General features: G+C 39.1%; 1 protein-coding gene and 2 non-coding genes across 12 annotated transcripts in view; all 3 read right to left on the bottom strand.

Annotated features, from left to right (window-relative positions):
- Positions 1 to 545: 545 nt before the first annotated feature.
- TRNAT-UGU (transfer RNA threonine (anticodon UGU)) lies at positions 546 to 617 on the bottom strand. Its single transcript has one exon. It is a non-coding gene; the product is annotated as a tRNA-Thr (tRNA).
- A 1,231-nt stretch (positions 618 to 1,848) lies between these two features.
- The window catches only part of LOC131313542 (eIF-2-alpha kinase GCN2), a 47,593-nt gene continuing 27,044 nt past the window's right edge, over positions 1,849 to 22,397 (bottom strand). For 3 of the 10 annotated variants that reach the window (XR_009196235.1, XR_009196239.1, XR_009196242.1), the window contains 12 exons: positions 22,229 to 22,285; positions 19,137 to 19,268; positions 18,958 to 19,041; positions 17,511 to 17,619; positions 17,281 to 17,417; positions 5,884 to 5,991; positions 4,468 to 4,553; positions 4,252 to 4,354; positions 4,042 to 4,155; positions 2,794 to 2,935; positions 2,530 to 2,662; positions 1,849 to 2,285 (listed from right to left, as the gene is read on the bottom strand). Coding sequence is in view for 1 of the 10 variants with exons in the window: in XM_058341911.1 (XP_058197894.1) it covers positions 2,825 to 2,935; positions 4,042 to 4,155; positions 4,252 to 4,354; positions 4,468 to 4,553; positions 5,884 to 5,991; positions 17,281 to 17,417; positions 17,511 to 17,619; positions 18,958 to 19,041; positions 19,137 to 19,268; positions 22,229 to 22,285 (1,041 nt within the window). In the remaining 9 variants the exon portion in view is untranslated. Of the gene's footprint in view, positions 2,286 to 2,529; positions 2,663 to 2,793; positions 2,936 to 4,041; positions 4,156 to 4,251; positions 4,355 to 4,467; positions 4,554 to 5,883; positions 5,992 to 17,280; positions 17,434 to 17,510; positions 17,620 to 18,957; positions 19,042 to 19,136; positions 19,269 to 22,228; positions 22,286 to 22,397 lie in introns of those variants that run through there. The other 7 variants (XR_009196231.1, XR_009196230.1, XR_009196240.1 and 4 more) reach the window with 7 other exon arrangements.
- Positions 21,274 to 21,381, bottom strand: LOC131318338 (small nucleolar RNA snoR100). Its single transcript, XR_009197661.1, has one exon. It is a non-coding gene; the product is annotated as a small nucleolar RNA snoR100 (small nucleolar RNA).

Below are 22,397 nucleotides of genomic sequence, written 5' to 3'. Positions count from 1 at the left end.
TAGGGAACTTATCGACCAACCACTCACCTTTTCTTACGACTTGTTTCAGGCTTTGTTTATTCATAACACGAGCTGATATCAAACGAAGTTATAATTGAGCCGATCATGATGAGCTTGAAAATTTTAAACCTCGTATAGCTTGTTCTGGCTTGGTTTCAGAGTTTCAAAAAATGTTCAATTGTAATTTATTTATGTAGCAAATCGATCAACGAGTGAATACGAGCAAGTGCTTAATCCAATAAACTGAAGGCTATGTGGACTAAATTCATTCTGACTGATAAGTTGTGTAAAATAAACTCTAGGTAACCCCAAGAGAGTTGGTCAAGTGGTCTTAACCTGAGACTTAGGTGTTTGCTCCATCTTACGGTCTCATGTTTGATTCTCATTGCCAACAACTCTTGAGGTCACCTCATCCCCATATGTAAATGTGTGTGAAACGGCTGTGAGAGGTGTAGGAATTAGTCCGAGGTGTGCACAAGATCGCCTAGGACACCCTGCATTACCCAAAAAAAAACTCTAGGTTTTCCAGTTTTCTGAGTGAAAAATGCCCTCACGCAGGATCGAACTGCGGACCTTCAGTTTACAAGACTGACGCTCTACCACTGAGCTATAAGGGCTGCTATCCGCTGAAACTTTCCGAATGAATAATTATATACTACTATATGTTTATTTTAACAGATTAGTATTTTGTCCATTTCACTTAGGGGGGGCGTTTGGGAGCTTATTTTTTATTTTGGATTGCGAAATGTATATTTCTGTAGAGTGTATGAGAGACACATGCAGAATCGATTTTGCATCTAAGTAGTATTTGGGAAGATTATCATCAAAATGGATTTTAAATTAGCTTTATTCACCATATTGCCCTTGGCTATTATTTAGGTATTATAATGTGTATGGAAAAAAGGTCAGAGGTCATCCGGTCTTCCCGTCCATCGGAGAAAATGAAAATGCAAAAGTTCCTCCAAAATTGATTCCCAAATTGTGTCTCTATGGGGTATGGATCCACTACTCAACTTTTGAAATGAAAGCACAATGGGATGAACAATTGGGATCAGTGCAAGTAAATTTATTTTTGAAGGGCAATGCAAGCAAAATTCATTGCACTTTATTTTTTTCTTATTATCTGCACAATCTGTTTGTCATCTTACATATAAATCAACGACGTTACCTTTTCATTTATAAAAATGGAGAGTAAAATGCACTACCTAACTACTATTTCTAGTAAGCTGTTCAAAAAACACTTTTATTTCTTTTGTACCAAAATTCACAAAAATGTATTGAAGCTTCTGTCCAGTTGTAATTTGTTCGGTTTGGTTCAGTTTAGAGTCAAGCCCGCCGCGACAACAATACAAATGCATTCATCTCGTAGACCCCCACAAAGAAAATCACTCCGGCAAAAAACCAATTGGGTTGTGAATAATAGCTATGTGAACATGACATTTTGTATCAACATACAAAATGGATGATTTCTCTTTGGAATCATACTTATCATCCATTTTTTCTTGTACAAATGTGATTTATTCACAAGGCATTAATATGTCAAATCAAGTAATTTACTTTCTCAATGGAGCGACAAATCAATCTTTCGGATCACTATCATTTACTAGATAGTTCAAAATTGAACTAGATCAAACCAGTTAAGACTGGATAAAAACTTCTCCTAATGATATGTAAGAGGATTTTCTGGAATGTATACCTAGATGGCTACCTGGTTTTGGGTAAATGAAGCATTTTATACCAACCAAAACCAGGATCCGGTAATTACCTGGTACCGGATGAACTACAAGCTCTAGGCGAAATTCCTAGACGAGCCAAAAGATATAGTAAAAGAAACGTAAAACTTAGATCAGATTAACAAAGCAAAATTTCTACAATAATGATTCAAAATCTACAAGCATCCCCTTAATGCGCATATTTACAAATGACCTTGATATTTGGGCACAATAAAGAAGGGCATTCAATCGTCATTTTCCTCCCCTTTTTTCTGTGAAACGAAAATTTGTTGTTATTCACAAGTCAAAAGTTAATGAAAAATGAAACTTCTCTAATTGATTGACTATTGGCTATTTATTCTCTGCTAGTAGAAGAATTGACTTAGGTAAAATTAAGGGAGAAGGGGAAGTATCCTTAAGTATGGCCTTGAGTATAGACCTCAAGTACTTCGATAAAACCAAAAAATTGCAGCCACAAAATCGACATATGATTTTCCTCCTTTTTTTGGACAATTCACACCATAGTCTGTTGCAGGTCCAGGATTGAAGAGCACCATCTGAAGGGACCATAATCTGCAACAGGTAGAGAATAAGATAAATAATTGAGCAAACTAAAAAATTTCCTTGGATTAAGGCCGGAAACAGGGGTATGGTAGGCATGTGAACATGGAGAGGAACTTGTGAACAGAAAAGGCAAAGGAAAAATATAGGAAAAATGTTTAGTTAAGAAGCTAAATTCGTTTCTCGGTCTTCCATGATTTATTTTTACTTTTTAGATATAATCCCTACTCCAAACACAGACTAAAAGCAGTCAAACCTTCACAATGGAGTATCAAAACCAACAACACAGTGCATTCCGATGCATGTTCCAATCCGACTGAAAGGCAGCTGGGGGACATGCCTAAGCATTGGAATGTGGTCCAAAATCCAAATGAATCAGAAGCCCTCGCCTGCGGCAGATGTAAGTAATTTTGGAAGCTAGAATTACAATAATATAATTTTCATGAACAAGGTGCCATTTCAACCAATATATTGAAGTCCACATTTCCTGAAGATAGATCATGCAGTAGCCGAAGCAAACCTGAGAGGCAATGTCTTGAAAGTGAACTGGCCTAGCTCCAAATGGATGGATTTCTAAATTGTGTTGCCATTGCCTCTGATAGAAACTTCACAAGGTTTTCTCTGTCAACTTCCTTCTCCTTCTTCAGCTCAAGATGACGGACCTGCCCAAAGAAACAATCAATTTGCAATATGTCAGCAGCGGACCAGCTTCAAAGCACAAATGGATACAAAAATGGCAAGGAAAACAATGAGTATCGGTAATCGGGTCCAACTTCCAAGAAAATCCAGTTTCAAGTGATTCTACACAGCATAAATTAAGAACACTAATAGTCACATTTTCAAGGTTGTACCAAAGAGTTCCAAAGGCAGGTTCAATTACAACGTCCCCTTAAGACTTGGCTTAACAATCATTTTTGATGCTTGGCTAGGAGTTAATATTCATTTTTCCAATTGACAATGTCAAGTCATCAATTATTGTAATCTTGAAACATCACGAGGATCTTGTTAAAGCTAGATGAAGGAAACTACACATGCCGCCCATTTTCAAGGTTGTACCAAAGAGTTCCAAAGGCAGGTTCAATTACAACGTCCCCTTAAGACTTGGCTTAACAATCATTTTTGATGCTTGGCTAGGAGTTAATATTCATTTTTCCAATTGACAATGTCAAGTCATCAATTATTGTAATCTTGAAACATCACGAGGATCTTGTTAAAGCTAGATGAAGGAAACTACACATGCCGCCAACCAACATACTGCACAGATTAGGCTGTTGGTAAACTACGCGGGAATGTACAAAAACAATAGTAGACTTAGTTTCCCCTCATTGATTTTAATTTTTGGGCAAGCTCAAAAACATGAGATGTTCAAACCAAAACTAGGTTGCAAGAACGACTACTTGCTCATCTCATTCATGTTCATTGTTATAACACCACAATAGTTGACAGGAGTCTTAGTTTTTTTTAACTCCTAGTCTCTATTAGGCTCCTCTTTTAAAACCTTCCGATCAAGGACGTCTTTCTCATAATGATTTAAAAATTGTTGGAATAAGCCCGAAAAAGAACAGACAAGGCCACAAAGCAAAAACGCTGAACACTTAATTTATTAACACTGAACTACAAGAGTTTGAATAACAGAATAGATGATACTGTTTGCTTTTACAACTCACTGGTGCCCTGCCATATCATCTTTGTGAGCTAAAAGTACAATGCATCGATAAATTTTGAAGGGGAAAAAAAAACAGAAATGAACTCAGATCAGGAGTACTACCTTAACTGAATCTTTTTGGGTGTCTGTTACGATGACAATACATTTAATATCATGGTCATTTGCATATTCGTACTGTTCTGTAAGGCTTGGATCAGACACTGGGACAAACTCAGCCTGATATAGACATAATGAATCAGCATGTTAAGTGACTCCCATAGTTAACCACTCTAAAGATTGCAGCCTAAGATCTCTACAAATTTCATAACCAACCTTGATGTTCTCCTCCCACAGCTCAGCAACTAGTTCCATGCGCTCTTCCAATAAACCACCTCTTCCTCTAGAACAAACTAGTACATTACTGCTAGCCTCATATCTGCACTCGTCACCATACTAACATTAGGGAAACTGCTTAGAGGAAATGCTGCAGTCAAATATTTTTCAGCTTCATTCAAAAGAAACAAATAGAAAAATGGATATAAGTTTCACCTAAAAGGCCTGATATCTACAGAACAATGCTGAATTATTGTCTCAAGAGCAATGCTAACTCCAACAGCACCAGGAGGATTTGATTTCTGGTAATTGTCAGAAAGAAGTCTAGTCACCACATTACAATGATAGATTCATAATGCATACTGGCAAGTAACCCATTACAAATAGATGTCTTGTGGTCATACTATGTTTAAGAATATAGTTATAGAATTTAAGCAGAGATTATATGCGAAACAAATAGAGGAACTCTTTAAAATCATCTCGGAGTCAGGAACATACGAAATAAGTTACTTTGTGATCAAGAACGGATACACGCAACTGTCGAACAGATGATTGTATCAATTTGAGAGAACGAATTCCTGGAAAATTGAAGTCATGATCTTTCATTTGGCAGAAACATAAATGCAATACATTCAAGTATTGGCATTGCATCTCCTAATTAACTTCTACTAGTAACCGGACAGAAAGACCTTCCTCTCCTGTCCATGACAGCATGCGGCCCATTACTATCATCCCATAGCAGCGCTGACTTCTTTGTTCCCCCATTATATCACCAGTTGTGTTTCTAAATTGAAAAAGCAGTCAGAGAAACCTGGCTAGTTGCTTATAGCCAGTGGCATTATTAAATTATGTGACAAAATCATTATCCGGATTTGTTGCTGTTAATTAGTGCCGTGGTAATAACCCCTGTACCATACATGTGCCAATTCATGTGTACTTGTCTAGAACAATTAATTATGCATCAGGCACGACACTGACTTCTCAGAAACTTGTCATTTAAAGAGGCTATTAAGTTAAATATTAATTATCATATCAGAGGGTGAACTGAACAAAGCTAAATCTTTCATTTAGAGAAAATTTCCATGCCTTCTAAAAAGAGGTTTCTGCATTACAGAGTATATTTTCGGTCCAAGTGTACATAACTATATCTTTCATTTCAGAGCTAGGCTTTCGGAGGCTTTTAGACACGACTGCTTAATTGATTGCTTCGTTGTTAGTGCCTTAAGTGCACTTTGTTTCATTCTGATCCCTATGTTTTGAATCCTTCGTTTACCTCTCCACGTGCGGCTCAGGGGTCGCAAGAGTGATAGAGCTTGTCCCTATTGGTTAAATATCATTATATGATCCTAAGCAGCCTCTCCACTCATTGCCAGCTTGTTTTGAGTTGGATGCTTTACCATTATTTTCCCAATATTTTACAATATTAGAGCTTGGAAAACCTTATTGACAATAGAAGAATCTCAGTGATTGCAAATTAGTAACATAGCTCTATTAGATTCCTGTGTGGGATAGCACTGTGTTTGTAGATTGTACATGAGGCCTAGTTTCGTTTCGTTTGGTTTGGTTGCAAGGGTCGTGACCTCTATTGCTTTAAGCGGAAGAGAAAGTACAAGTTATGAAAGCTTAACCTACATAGAAACGTGCCCACAGTGGATGAAGTAGATAGTCAAAGCGACCCCCAACGGCCAGCAGTGTCCCTTCCATAAGTGATGCAGGATTGTTCTCCTTTCTAGCATATATCTGCACCAAGAAATGCCAACTTGATTAGAATAAATTTAAACACATTTGATTTGTTTGGTAAACATCAATCAAGCAATATTCTGTGAGAAAGAGAAGCTTTCTGCGGGAAGTGTAAATACCACTTTAAAGGCCCATTGGATATTCCAAACAAACAAATATTTATTTAAGGGTGAACACTTGAATTTGTTGTGCAGGAGCAGAATTATCCATCCTAAACAAGCTATTTTTGGATCTCAAAGAATATGTCTGAACTAGTTTCTAGACCAAGCATAACCGCATGGAATTATCGACAAAGTACTTTTTAAGAAAATACAATATACAAATTTGTTACACTATCTTGTGAACACTATCTAGTGAAGAACTGTAGAACCAAACCAAAATTTAAAAATTGCGGTGAGTGGTGCCCTCACCCTTTCACTGCACATTACTTTCATAGCCCGGCAATGGGGGTCTTTGCTTCACAGCCCTCCCTCATGTTGAATGCACTCACTATACAACACCAACCTTGTGCATGCCGAAGTTACGTACCCTATCGATCCCCAAGTAATTCGCCTCTCATACCATGTCACGACTCACATGGTCAAGGTGGAACTCAATTTCAACTACAAAAGCTAGCCATTGAGATGAGGGTGTCCCACGCTTATCTTTTTGCACATTACATTCACCGAGGGGATATGTGACTTCGTCACACAAAAGCTGGTCATGTTTCTCATAAAGAGTCACAACGTATTTCTCAGTATCGTACCGGTTGCGTTTTTGAATTCCTCAACTCCTCATGCGATCAGACAAAATTTACAAGCTTGAAATATTTCTTTTGAACCACGGAAACACTACTCTATTAGACCCTAGTAGAGGTTCCAGTTTTTTGTGAGTTAGTTGTGTAAAATCCTCAAATCTACTCTTCCCCCAATCCTTTTACTAGGGGTGCTCAAGAAAACCGCCCAAACCACAAAATCGGTCCGATCCGAACCAAACCGTCCTATTTGGTCTGGTTCTGCAGTTAATTGGTCAGGTTATGGTTCAAAAAAAATAAGAACCGTTAATTTTGGTTCTATTACTGGTTCTCAATTAAAGAACCGTGGTTAGAACCAAACCAGACCGTTTAGAACTAATATATATAAAAATACATATATGTGTGTTTAATTAAATATGTATTTGGATTTGATAGGTTAATCTTTTCCTTGCTAAATTAATTAATTCAAAAATGAAATCTTATTTGTTAGGAAAGTTCTTCATAAAAATTTTATTTTTATTTTACCTATGAGTTATTTGGTGCTTTAAATTTTACTTTCATGGGTTCATACGAATAAGTGTTTGGATGCTAATTGGATAAAATCAGAACCGAACCAAAATCGGACCGATCTTGCGGTTTGGTTCTGGATAGGTTCCATGCATTCATTGGTTAGGTTTTGGTTCAAGATTTTCTTGAACCGTTTGAAATGGTCCAGTTAATGGTTTTCTAGAGAATCGGACCAATCCGGACCGTGTGCACCCCTATCTTTTACTATGTGCAACAAATAAGAATTGTAAGAGAGAACATGCTGAGGGGCAACACCCTTGTACCACGAAGTAAAAGAAAGATGGCAGCAAGAAGAGAAAAGTAAAAAAGATAGAGCCCATAACCCTAATACAATCCAAAAACATGTGCTCCCCAACTACTAAAATACTAAAAGCTAGGTGCTAACCATCCCAATACCATGCACCAACTCCTACGCCCGTCTAATGCAAAGGTGAAGAACACCTAACATTGCTACTAGCAGAGCCAAAAAACATACCAAAATATCTTTTAAAGTAAGATTTGTATCTAGTGAAATATCAAAAGGTGCCAAAAGGCACAATCAATTACAAAGACTTAAAACAGCTCTAACACCAAAATTGACCTCTTCTTGAAAAAACAACAAAAAGAGTTGGAGGATACACAATAAGAACCATTATACAACAAGACGAAACCTAGGTAATAGACACAACATAACAGCTTGAATCCTTGCTTTCGTGGCCTAAAGTATTGTGGGCAACATGCCCTTTTTGAGAAAAAGGCGGATCGAGGAGGGCTGTGCAGACGAGCGCTCAATTCAGAGTTGCCACTTGAGTTTGAAGGTCCAACAACCAAGGAACTGAACTTGAAACACTTTCTACGCTGTTTTGATTTGAAAAGGTGAAGGCACCGTTCCGTCATAACCATATCTGGGTTTGGGAGTCAGGTTACAAGAGAGAAAGGGTTTTAAAGTACCCCTCTCACCACCCAATCCGGAGATCAGTCTCCACTTAGGCATTTGCGAAAACGTTTGCGATTTTGTTTGATTAATCAACTTTTTAGCCATTTAGGGGCGGGGAACAGTTTAATAAGGATTAAAGCTGCAACACGATTGCAGGACGTGAATGAATAGCATGCTCGAACAGCTAGTATATGATGAAAACAGACTCTTGTGCGAGTTTTAAACAAACTGGAAGGCCACTGCTTTAGAGTGACGTGCGCAGGAAGAAACCAGCATTAGGGATGGCAATTCGACCGAACCGATGGGTACCCGAACCGATAACCGAAATTATCCCCGAACCATAACCGAAATTATCCCCGTGGGTACGGGTATGGTTGGCATAGAGGATACCCGAACAGGTTTCGGTTCGGTTCTGGTTCAGCCAATACCCGAACCCGAACCCCGAACCGAAGTAGAAGTAAATTACAAAAATACCCCTGCCTATATATATACCCATACGTTTTAGGGTTTTCTCCCAATTTTCACTTCTCACTCACCCATTTCTCAAAATCTCAGACCTCGGCCGTGAGGGAGGCGGCGATTTCCATTTCAGATCTGGTCTCTCTCTCTCTCTCTCTGCGATTTCCATTTCAGAACTGCTCTCTCTCTCTCTCTCTCTCTCTCTCTCTCACTTGTTACTCTTTACGTCGAACAGGTTTCCAGATCAGTTGATTGAGATTGGTTCAAGACCCTCCATTTTTCCAAGGTAATCTTTCTCTCCCTCTCTCTCATCAATTTACAACTCCGATCCAAGACTGGAGTTTACAACTCCGATCCAAGACTGGAACAACTAGAGCTCTTACCTCGAGCCCACACGACCACACCTAGCCGGAAATTAGTGGTTTTTTCTCCCTTGTCTAATTTTTTCTCCCTTGTCTGACGAACTAAGTATTTCCGGCCACACCCAGCCGAAAATAAAAACCCATTTCCTGTTTGATCTGTTTGAATACCAATCTATCATACGCAGTCGTTTGATCTGTTTGAATACCAAAAATAAATACGTGAAATAGTAAGGATTGGAGCATTCAGTTTCTCAACAAAACTAATTAAAACCATTTTATAAAACAGTTTTACTGTTTTCGGATTTTTCTGTTCTGGGAAAAAAAATGCCTACTGTGTTTTGTTGGAGTATTATAATTGTTTCCTAATTATTACGGAGTAGTAATCTGTTGTGTGTCTTCTATGGTCAATTGGGCAATTTCTAATTTGTGGGACTTGTTTGTTTCATGATATCAGTATTGTTTATGGCCATGAGAAGAGGAAAAGGGAAAAAAAAGAAAAAGGCAACCGATTTGCATCGCACCGTTTCAATTGTTTCATACTTTGTTCCGTTGTCGTGTGATTGGTACATGCAAGACTTTGTTCTTGCGTGACTTCATTCTTATTGAATAATGCAATAATCACATATCAATAATTTCTAGTTTTGTGACTTTTGAGGTAGCTGTTTTCGATCCAGCAAGTGCCCTTCCAACATTCCATAATCCATTCTCTCTCTCGCTCTCGGAAGGTGAACAGTGAGTCATTGACTACCTAATCTCTAGTAGCTTATGTGTTAGTAGCTCGTATTTAGCTTGGTGGATACCTCTAACCTGGTATTATGTCAAACTTGAGGTGTAACGAAGCCAGGCTAAATATTGAGTTTGTTTTTAGTTAGTTTAGTTAGTTTTATTTGATTGCATTGCTTAGCCGAGATGGTGGCATAACCCTCGCATATTCTGTTTGCTGAGTTGAGGTGGCGGCCTAGCCCCTCCGGTCTGTTAGTTTGTTGTTAGTTTGTTAGCTGTTTTATTTGATTGCATTGTATGAGCGTTAGTTTTTTGCACTATAAGAAACATGTCTGCCGACTGGGAGGCAACCAAAAATTGAAATTGCTGATATATTCACTTATTGTGGACTGCAATGCATTTAGCTATGTACTTTGGAAGCTTTATATGTTGAATCATCTGGTGTTTTCTTATGATTATAGATGTCTGAATCACCCGTCGGTTCGAGTGCTCATTCAACAAATCCGATTGATGCTTCTAGTCCTTCTGGACCATCACAACCAACTAGTAGCCCCTTTCAATCAAATTCCCCTCTCGAAAACTATACAAGTGAAAATGCGGGGGAAGAAGTTGAAATACTATCAGATAAAGATAAAGATAAAGTTTCTGATGACGATGACAATAAAAAGCTAAGGAGTCCTTATTGGGCTCACCATGATAGGGTGAAAATTGCGGGGGTTTTCAAGGCCATTTGCAAGTATTGTGGAGTCAAAATAAATGGAGAAACAAAGAATGGAACCTCGCATTTATCACAACACTATATTCGGAAACACCAAAAGAAGAATACCATGAGGCAGCAAGTTCTAACAAACAATTTCATGAACAAAGACCGTCCTCCACTACTAACTTCATATAGCTTTGATCATAGTACGGCACGAAAAGAACTTGCAAATGCCATAATCATGCATGAGTGTCCTCTTTCAATTGTGGATCATGTTGGATTTAAGCGGTATTCGAATGCACTTCAACCTTTATTTAAGGTGCTGTGTAGAAACACAGTGAAGAGTGAAATATTCAAGATTTATGAGCACCATAAGGGGAAGACATTGAGTTTGGTGGTGAGTAATGCAAGTAGATTGGCTATCACAACAGATATGTGGACTTCGAGTAATCAAAAGAAAGGTTTCATGGCTGTCACAGCACACTTTATTGACAATTCTTGGACTTTGCAAAGTCGCATTTTGAGGTATTTCTAACTAACATCGTTATCTTTATTCCTTTATTCAATGTAAATTTTTATTTTTCCATTTTTAATTAAATATCAATGTTACATGTTAGGTTCATATATGTGCCATGTCCACATACAAAAGAAGTTCTATGTGAACAATTGTTGAATTGTTTGATGGATTGGAACATTGATAGGAAGATTTCAAGCATAACGGTTGATAATTGCTCTACCAATGATGCCATGATTGATCTTTTGTGAGACAAACTTGATAGTACATCGCTCATGTTGGGTGGGGATTTGTTTCATATGCGTTGTGCACACATTCTTAATCTCATAGTTAAAGATGGGTTGGATGTTATCAAGGTGGGTATTGAGAAAATCTGAGATAGCGTAGCTTATTGGACAGCGTCACAAAAAAGAGAGGAAAAATTTGAAGAAACAGTTCGCCAATTGAATGTGGGTAGTACTAAGAAATTAGGACTTGATTGTGCGACTAGGTGGAATTCAACATTCTTGATGCTTCAAACAGCCCTACTTTACAAGGATGTATTCATTCGCTTAAGCAAACGGGATGCTCAATATCAGTCCTTACCAAGTGAACGTGAGTGGGGGTTTGCTAAAGATATTTGTCAGAAGCTGAATTTTTTTTTTAAGGTGACAGAGTTGTTTTCTGGAACTAAATACCCCACTACCAATCAATGCTTTCCAAATATATGTGAGATTAGACTTGAATTGAGAGATTGGCTCCGTTCTGAGAATCAGGTGATTAGGGAAATGGCCAAAAGAATGGTGGAAAAATTTGACAAGTATTGGTCTGTGGTACATGGTGTTGTTGGGGTTTCTGCTGTGTTGGATCCTAGGTACAAGATCAATGTGTTGGAGTTTTACTTTAAATTATTGTTTCCAGCAACTTACAATGAAGAAGTTGAGAAAGTTCGTGCACTTTGTTATAAATTGCTTAAGGAGTATCAAAGTCCTAGTTCAATGACGGAGGGTATTGGCGACTCTTCTTCCCAATTAAGTTCCATTGAAGAAGAATCACTATCAAAGTACGATGTCTATATGCTTAAGGAGTCAAAGAGAAGTAGGACAATTGATACTGCAAAATTGGAATTGGATCATTATTTGTCGGAAGCTGCCTTGCCAAAATCCGCGGGATTTGATGTCTTGAATTGGTGGAAATCACATCAACCCAAGTATCCAATTTTACAAGCCATGGCTAGGGATCTATTAGCTATTCCGGTATCGACGGTTGCTTCTGAGTCTGCATTTAGCACGAGTGGTAGGTTGGTGAGTCCACATCGTAGTAGACTTCATCCCGATACGATGGAAGCCTTGATGTGTGCTCAAAGTTGGTTGTGGGCTAACGAAATGAAAGGTAATCAACTTAGTATCTTGTATTTTTCTACCTTTAATAAAATAAAACTAGTATTTATGAATTTGTTTATTTATATTTGTTGGGTGAATCCACATCAGGGTACGCCACTATATATGATGATGCGGAAACGGGGGATTCGTGCGTGACTCGTGAGGTAATTGTCATTTGTCTTACATTTCTTGTGGTTTTAACATTTGCAAGTATTGCTCATATTAATTTAATTTTTTGTTGTCCATTTAAACAGATATGAATTCTACAAATGAAGTTGGCATTTGAAGCTCAAAACGAAGTTGTTTTGGGGGAGTTATCTTTTATGTTCTACTGGCATGTCACTACTGCAGCAGTTGTTTTTTTTGGAAGACAATGTGTGGCCTATTTTTAGTTGGGTGTGGTTGGATAATTAAAATTTGTAACTGAACTTTAAGTTGTATTATTGGGGTGTGTGGTCTGTGAATGAACTTTAAGTTATATTATTGTGGTGAGCGGTCTGTGGATGGTTGTATGCAAGAACAGGGACAATTGCTGGATGCAAGAACAGGTGGCTGGAATTTGGAATCTAGAATCTATGATGAAAACTGATATGTTGGATGGTTGGAATCTGTGATGAAAATTGATATCTGGAATCTGTGGATGGTTGCATGTTGTAGTGGCTCTATTAGGTTTATGTTAAATATGTTGGACCATCTTTTGTAATGTGATCAGTTTTTTTATAACCATTGATAATATTTCGGTTGAAAACTGATAATATTGATAAGCCAATATTGATAATAGTGGCCAGTTTTTTATAATGCTTGAAAACTGATAATATTTCGGTTCGGTTCGGGTCGATTCGGGTGAACATATTATTCTGATTCCATTCGGTTACCCATTCGGTTCGGGGATTACCCGATAACCGAATGGCTCGGAAATGGTTCCATTCTTCCTTCCCCGTTCGGGGATCGGGGCGGATATGGAACAAACTTCGGGTTCAGGGATCGGGTATGGAATACCCATTTTCCGCCCCGAATGCCATCCCTAACCAGCATGCAATGATCAAGTCATTCCATGCTGACCCAACCTGCGTGCACTACTACAAGACCTGCGCGCCAATAAGCCTAAGTCCACAGCTCTTATTCTCAACCTTTTGGGCTTTGGAAATGACCAGTGCACACCCAGGACAAACCAAGCAGTTCATAAGCAGTTAATATACAGTCTATAGGCTGAAAAGACCTACAAATTAACAAAAAACTCCATAAACTGTGTGGGGATAAAACAGTGGCCTAAGGCCAAGTTACCCATGCAAAGGCCACTCACTGGCCAGAGGTGGACCTACTCGCGCGGCCGCTAAGTAGCACGGATACGGATACGATATGATACGGATACGTGATTTTTCCAAAAAGTAGGATACGATACGTTGGGGATACGTTCAATATAAAAATAAATAAAAATAATATTCTATTGCTGACTAAAGTTATCCATTACACAAGTTCACCATTCACATGCCAAGCAAAAAAGAGAGTTCATTTAACATCATCAAAAGTCAAAAGATTCTCATTATCCATCCAAAATATTGGAATCATCATTTAACACGAATGGATTCAATATACTGTTATAATAACAAAAAAAATCAGATGACAATGTTGTATATATATATATGTATGTATGTATATGTTGCACAGCAAGATGAGAGAGAGAGAAGAGACAGACGAGAGAGAGAGAGAGAGATGAGAGATGAGAAGAGAGAGATGAGAGAGACGAGAGAGAGAGGGAAGAGACAGACGAGAGAGAGAGGGAAGAGACAGACGAGCTTACCAGTCCAGATCGAGAGATGAGAGACACAGAGATACCCCTTTTCGTATCTGCCTTTTCTTTTCGTTTCGTTTCTTCCTTTTCTCGTCAGCAAGAGGAAATAAAAGATATATAGCCCTAATTACAGTTCAAACCCATATGTTTTAAGTAATAACAAATTTACCCCCGAACGTATCCAAAACGTATCCCGTCGTATCCGAAACGTATCCAAAACGTATCGGGACACCAAAAAATAAATTTGAAAACCGGATACTTTAAAAATAAACGTATCGGATACATATCTGGAGCGTATCCGAGCATATTCGTATCCAATACGCGTACGGTGCGTGATACGGAGGCCAAAATAGAGTATCTGTGCTTCATAGCGCGCGGGTAATCCACTGTCGCGCACAGGTTTGAGCCTGCAAACCAGTGTTTGGTTCTACACTTTTCTGGGTTCTGGGACATATCCAGAAAGACCCCAAGGGTACTCCATAGCAGCAGATATGAATATTGAACTACAACTAGCAGTTTTAACTAAGGAAAGCAGTACACTGGTTGTTAACATGCTTGCAGTGATGTGTATAGAAAGGAAAGCATAAACAGTACGACACCAATCCCTACGCAGATCAGCGCACACAGTCATAGAGTGGCGCGCGCGTACTGATGACCGACGCACGCTGGTTCTCACCACAACGATTTTTGAAACCTTGACAGCTTTAGAGCCAGGACATGGTATTGATACCAGCCTTGACCCTGCCAGCCCCCCTCAGGAATCAGAACAGTATGCAGTACAAAGGTGTTATACCTTTGGTTTATGAGTTTGAAAGGTGTTTGAGCTTTGAGTTGAGGTTTGGAAGATGGAAGCTTTTTGAGTGGTAGAAGCAAAGAACAAGGTAGCTTGTTGCTTGGTATTAGGGTTTTTGCTTGAGTTTTGTGCCTTAGGGCTAGGATGTTTGTAACATAGGAAGCCTTTTTTGTTAACCCTTTGCTTGGATGGCCAAAAGGGGGTATTTATAGGGCAATGGAGAGATATAACCAGCCAAGTAATGGCTGGTTTGGCTTGGTGGCTAAGTTTCCTCCCTTAAGTAAGGTTGGTGGGAGGTATGTGAGAGAGAGGGGGGGACATCCCCCTGCCCTGAGATCACCTCTCTGACAAATAAACAGGGACAGAGATGCCCCAGAAGTCCTGTGATCATGGCAAAATAAAGGTGATGGAGACGGGCTTTAACCGACGTGCACTAGTCTCAGACTGGCGTGCACGAGCCAAACCAACACGCGCATGGGTCAACGGTCAAGCTTTGACTGTTGACCAACACCTGACAGTTTGACCTGCGCACGCTGGTTCTCAATCAACATGTGCCAGTAGAGTTCTGGGAAGGTTTAAGGGTTTCATTCAAACACTCAAAGGTCAAACATGTTATCATTCCCGGGTGTTCTTAATCTGTTTCATCATCGAGGAATCAAAGACCGAAAGTAAACTAATCTGAAAAGTCCAGATTGGGGTGTCTACAAGTATCCTTCCCTTTCTTCCCTCCTCAACCACCAGATGATGCATAAGAAGGCCACAATCCAAGCTTTCTTTTTCCTTTTAACGGAAAACCAACTCTTCCAACACTCCATAAGCATCACAACTCTTGCTGACATGACCGAGCATACCTGCAAAACTGCAAAAGCATACTCCATAATGGAGCCACCAGACATACCTATGTCCTCTTCATTTCTATTCCTTTCCTCTGCCATTCCAACTTATGGTCATCACTTTCCACTTCTTTCTAGCTAACTTACTAACCGTAATAGTTGAATTGGTAATAAGTTGGCACTCTACTATACTTCTTAAACTTTTCTAGGAGTACGTAAAAGGCAGGAGTCATAGTCTACTCCTTCACCCCAGAAGGATGATTGTGTCCATAGAAGAAAGAATCACATACCGTACTGCAGCCCCTCAAGGCCTCACCACTTCCGACTTCTCCATCTCCCTCCGCCTAGCCATCCAAGAACCAACATTTTTCACTTTTCAATTCCACTCTGATTTTCAAAGTCTCAGAGAATCCCATACTATTAACCTGCTTGAAAATCTTCAAAAGGATGCCTTTCAAAGCTTATATTCTCTATTCCACTCAGATGAAGCCTGACCAAACGAGGTGCACAAACTGGAGATTCTGATACCCTAAAAGGAAAAATATCTACACCCACTGCCTGTTTAGAACTGTCCAGAATAGCCAACTCCGATGCTCCTGAAGGACATGAGTGACCCTCAAAACCTTACAATCAGTCTGTAAATATGTATAGTGAAGCCTTTCTTCCTCTAATTTTGCAACTTTGCTACACTACAGATGCCCAGATTTACCTCATCTGGCATTCACAATTTCACATTACCAACTATGGAATGTGACTTGCCACCTCAGAGAGAGGAGAAAAGACCCTCTGGAGTGGAGTGTTCTGTCCACCCACTAGGTTTCTAAGATTCAAGTCTAAGGAAAGCTAGGATTACGCAAACAAGGTGCTCGTACTTCCTCTAAAGCAAGAAGAAGAGACTGACTCAGGGACTAAGGAAGAATGAGTATATGGAACTCATATACCTCGAGAGGCTTGTCATGTCAAATGGGTACAAGTAATAACAAAAGCCCATCTAATGTATTAGCACCTATCTAGCTAAAATGTGCTTAAACCACATTTCCTAAAGAAGGTCAGAATGAGGTGAGTGGAACTCTCTAACAAAAGAGTTCCCCTCCCCTAACCGATTGAAGTCCTCTCAATGACAATTGGGAGGGAACCAACCCACAACCCATGAGAAGGAAAGAGAATTTTTTTAACCAGTTCTCCCAGGTTTTCACCTTGAAGTTTAAGCCTAGCCTCTAGTGGGGTCAGAGTCCTTTTAAGTAGGCTCAGAAGGTGAGTGTTTCTAGCTCATCCAGAAGTCTGGGTTCCCTTTGTTGTTTTCGGTACATGTTCTGGGCTTCAACATAACACCACACATTTTTCGTACATGAGAACACCCCAAAAAAAACACAATATGGATTCCAATTCTATTATATGGGCTAGAAATTTCAGCTTGATTGTGGAAAATATCTGCCATCTATACAATGATTAACAATTTAGTAGCGTTTTGGAATGATAGTGTCTTGAATTACGCAATGTACCTTGGATTACATGGTGACAAGACAAGCTGCATACCTGAAAAAATAAATCTCTGTGATAACTCTCATCTGGTGGCATGAGGGCATCTATGAACACGTGTTTCTCGATCCTCCAAACTCTTAAATAGCTGAAAAGCTCTGACAATTCATCAAGTGCCTTTCTTGTGAGTTTCTCTGCAATGGCAGATCACTAAACATGATATGCTATCTTGCTAAACACCACTTAAGTGTCTCATTCAATCTCAAGTTAATGACAAATTAGCATACCAGCAGGAAGGGCACCTCGCAATCTAGGAAGGGCCTGATCTGCAACTCCGCAGAACCTTAATCCCACCGTCTGCAATCTATTTACAGCAGCTTCTGCAAGATTGAGTTCCTGAAAGATAGCAAAAGTTTAAGGAAATAAAAAATAAACATGATAAGTGGTTCATATCCCAATTACCCACTAATCTACACATCTGTCAAGAAGTTCAAACAATAAGAGCACACAATGTCTTCGACTAGGGTAGTATAGGCAAATAGTACTAGCATTACTGGAAGCTTAACACTTCATTGTAAGGAATTCCACACCAAAAAATTAAATTCTCTTCTTGTCCTCTAATTGCGTCCCTAACTGCACAGTTATTTCTAAAATCTTACAACACCAACCCCTCAAATTGTTTTTCCTCGATTAATTGTAAGTCGAATTAACAGTATGATGCTAATAAACCAGGAAACCATCACTGGGTACAACTGGTGGATTGACGAACTCTGCCTCTGCAATTAATCCAATGATTGATTCCGGAACTGTATAATTCATGAATAATGATTATGATAGGTTACGGACAAACATATTGGATGACCGATAACCACCAGGCACCAAGGTTCAAAGGAAAAGTCATGGACTCATTGCCTACCAACCTGACCAACTCCAAGTGTGAAGAGGTGCATTTCGGGCATACGGCCACAGACTCGTCTGTAGAAACTTTATGTCCATCTCAAAACCAATTGGCAATGAGTGGAGAGGTCCCAAATGTTATTAAGTGATCACCCATTCCACTCCCAAGCAATGTGGGACTATATATCCTTAACAGAGTCAACGAGTATGGATGCATGTGCTTCTATTCACGAACAGGTAGCATATCTCAAAAGGGTTACAGCGTATTACATGCACATCAGGAGTGAGGTACAATCATGCAAGCAACATTCAAGCATTTGGCTAGAACGAAATTTTTATTTGCAATTATTGTTAGGGGCAAATCATAAGCAATTGAATAGAAGAGAAACAAGATCTGCAGTAAAAGGACAGAAAAATCCAATAGAAAAAGAGAAGGAAACATGAAGAACAATCCTCACGGTAAAAGAGTGGATCAAACGCCGTTGGACTGAATGCTCAAGTGTGGAATTTATAGGTCATGCCAAAGTAAAAGAAATCAATGAGCCAAACAGTAAAATATATATTTGTTATTCAGTTCAGTACTCCGAACAAATGAAGTCAACATATTTTACAAAACAAAGGAACTACAGAGTTCCATTGTTTGAGAAGGTTTTGGAATCCCGGCACAATAACCAAAAGGAAACAGCCCAACTCACAATCCTTTGAGTGAACGACAGATCATAATGCAAAATAAGTGAACACCAGAAAAAGTCCAGGATGCAGATGGCATTGTTTCATCCGAGTAAGAATGATAGTACAAAATAAATTTCATCTGGTTTTCAATTATCTTTTCCTAACCTGTCGAAGTTGTCGTCTTATTACCACCCATTTTGACTTTCTTTCAGATGACTGAGGACGCAAAGTACCCAACAGAGAGAGAAGCTTCATGTAAAAACCAGAAGCAATTTTCAGTTATTTCCATAAACCAAATAGCGAAAATTTCCAAAAGCCATTCAGTAGCTGTACAATAGGTATACCTCTGCTACTTTCCGTCTATGCTCTACCTTTATCCCTATCCAGGACCAGATTGCTTCCCATAGATCTCCATGATTTAGATGAATATCACATGATTCTGAATTTAAAAAGCGATATATGATGTCCATCGATGCCTGCATATCAAGCAAGAAATGCGCAAAGTTTTAATCCCCGAAATTTATATGAAAAAAGAATTAACTTTTATGCAGGTAAGTAAATCAACAAGTGTGAACTGTGTGCATAATATGCTTCAACAATGGTTGGTAAATTATGTAGGATGTGATCATACAACCCTCGCTTAACTAAAGACTAGACCTCATATAGCGATAAAGAACATAGATCAACTGGTGCAATATATTAGCAGTATAATTATAACACTTTTGTGCCTCATCTGACTCAAGTTGCATCATGTTTTGAAAAGAAGAGAATATAACATGTCAAAAGACCTTCCCTTATGGTAAACAATTAAGCCTCTCCAATAGCTTCAGCTTAAGATCAGTTTGTTAGGAATTAAAACATAACCATCAAAAAGTAAGGTTCTGTGTCCAATCTCACAGTCTGCCAGATAACTATATGGCATGAATGTTGTTACCCAAAACTATATGCACACGTTGCAAGTCCCTGCCTAGTGCATGTCAACATTAGAGTTACACTTTCTTGAGCAGAGCAACTTCAGCCCTCAAGATGATGCTAACAGAAACTTTGCAACGGGAAATTCAGCAAGAGATACTTATGTATGGGTCTGTTAAACCACCAGGCCTCAAACAATGCCAGGAAACCTTGTGGAATGTGATGGTATTACATATTGCTATGACAATATGTCCCAAATCGTGTCAAAAATTTGATCTTACTAGTAAAGGCCCATGTGTGATGCACGTGAGAGGTACATAGAGACACATAGTATACAGGAAAAACCACTATTGGAATCTTGTATTTTGAAGTATCCAATAATCACACAAGTAGTTGCCTACCAATAATAAATTATCAATTGTTTTGAGGATTAAGAATCTCAATTGTAAAATAACAACTGGTGGTGCTCCAAAAACTTCTCTAGCACTCATTTGGGTGGGCTCTACACACTTTGTGGTGGGGAACAGACAAATATGTGGGGGAGAAAGAGTTTGGGGCACCACATGGCGGTGCCCTATGGGGCATTGAATATCCCTTATTACTTGTAGCACAGTAACAATGGCACCACAAATGTTCTCTCTTATCATTGGGGAATGTACAAAAGTATGAAACCCAAGTACTTAACCACAGATTCACCTATTTATAATTGTTGACACATCTTTTCATCAACCCTCATGACTGTTCCTAATAAATGTGTCTCTTCTTAAGTAACACTTGTTTGCCCAAGCATTACATCTTTCCCAAAAGACACCTCTTGGGTAACACATTGCACCTCTTCACTTTCTTCTTTTTTTGTAATTTCATTGGTTTCTTAGGGGTATTTCTGGAATAAAAAAGTGTGGGAAACACTTTCGGACCTTCCCATTTTTTGTAGTAAAGATTATGCTTGAGTGAGGCGTGTCACGATCTCCAAGAGGTATGGATTGGGTAAGGATGATCTAGTGGCTCATTTCCTTTGGATGGAAGCTACAAACAAATGTCTAAGAAAGGCCAACCCAACAAACAAGCCCAATTAGATTCATACTAGATGTTTTTTTTTATGAGCAATTTTATTTTATAAATCTTTGAAAAAGATTGCAAAGATTTAACGGATCACGGGCACACCGGCAACGCCACCCAAGAGCCAAACCCAAAGGAAGGCAAGGAGCCAACCAAAACACCACAATTTGAAATTTTTGTTTCATACTAGATGTTCACAACAGTGATTTAGAGTATCAAGATCAACTCCTACATTATTTGTTGCTTCTAGTGTCCTGCAGCAATGCTTTACCTTCCAAGTTTCAATGACCATTCAAGGAAAAAAATAAGTTCCTGTGATTCATATCCAGAGGCCAACTACAACAACAACAACATAACATAACCCATCTAGTCCCCAATCATTGGGGGTATGGGCGGAGGATGATTGGAGACGACCTAACCTTTGACAATATATGCACAAAGTGGCTGCTCTCAGAATACCACTAAAACAGTGGTCCCCCTAAACCTCCAAGAGCCGAGGAGCTACAAGGACATTTTGTTGTAAAACCATGCCCCCAAATCAAAGCCAAATGGCATTAGAGAGGGCAGGCCTAGAGACCCAAATCAATTTATGTGCACATTACCATGCTTCCTTCAGAGGCCAACTAGAATCGAATAATTTGGACTAAGAAAATGCTTAGTATTGCTACAGCACTTGGTAACAGCTTTTTGCCACGTGAATAACAGAATGCTCATAACGAGTACGCGTGTAAGACTGACTAATTCATCCAGCCACTTGATACATCAACAAAAATTACAATCCATGTCAAACAATTCGTTGAATTACCAAATAATACTTTCGATCAATGAAAAATTAATAAGTTTATTCCAACTTTTTGGCATCATTTCCACCGAAATAACAACATTTTTCTGTGATAATTGAGTCCACAAGTAATGGTCTTCATTGAAATCGATAGCAACTATAACTATGACAAAAATGAACGTCCAAAAACTAACCATGATTTATACATGACTTCCGCATCAAGAAGGATCAAGAAGGACCACCCACTTCCGCATCAAGAAGGATCAAGAAGGACCACCCACCCAACCCCCCCCCCCCCCCCCCCCCCCCCCCCCCCCCCCGAGTCCTATCCCAGGTGATTCAACCCCAAATTCAGAAACTGCCTGTTATGTCATCCTTTCACTTGCTTACAAGCTAAAGGCAACACAAGAAGAGATTCTTAAGTGACATATACCTCTAACAACAAAGTTTTGCTAGAAAGTGCAGACACATGGATATGGAGGATTCCCAGTTAGACCACAAGTTTTTTGACAGACTAGTTGGGCCAACACGTAACAAAAAGGTCAAGTAAATAGAACCTCCAAGTCACTTATATAATTAGAGTGTTAACTTGGAGCAACATTTTTGCTTTAAACTTCTTGCATAACATAAAGACAGAAATGCGCGCACAAAAACACAGAATGATGATCAGATAAAATGAAATACCTTGATAGCCTCTGCCTCTGTCAATGCTGCTGCTCCTCCAATAATATCCAAATCTCCCTAATACAAAGGAACTATTGTTATCCAGGTGACTCCTATCCAAAATTAAGAATCACTATCATGGTCACACGAGAGCTTAATGCCTAACAAGCGCGGCACCCTTGCCATGCGC

Source organism: Rhododendron vialii, chromosome 2a (genome assembly GCF_030253575.1).
Source record: "Rhododendron vialii isolate Sample 1 chromosome 2a, ASM3025357v1".
NCBI classification, from domain to species: Eukaryota; Viridiplantae; Streptophyta; class Magnoliopsida; order Ericales; family Ericaceae; genus Rhododendron; species Rhododendron vialii.
This window is presented reverse-complemented; position numbering and strand designations above follow the sequence as displayed.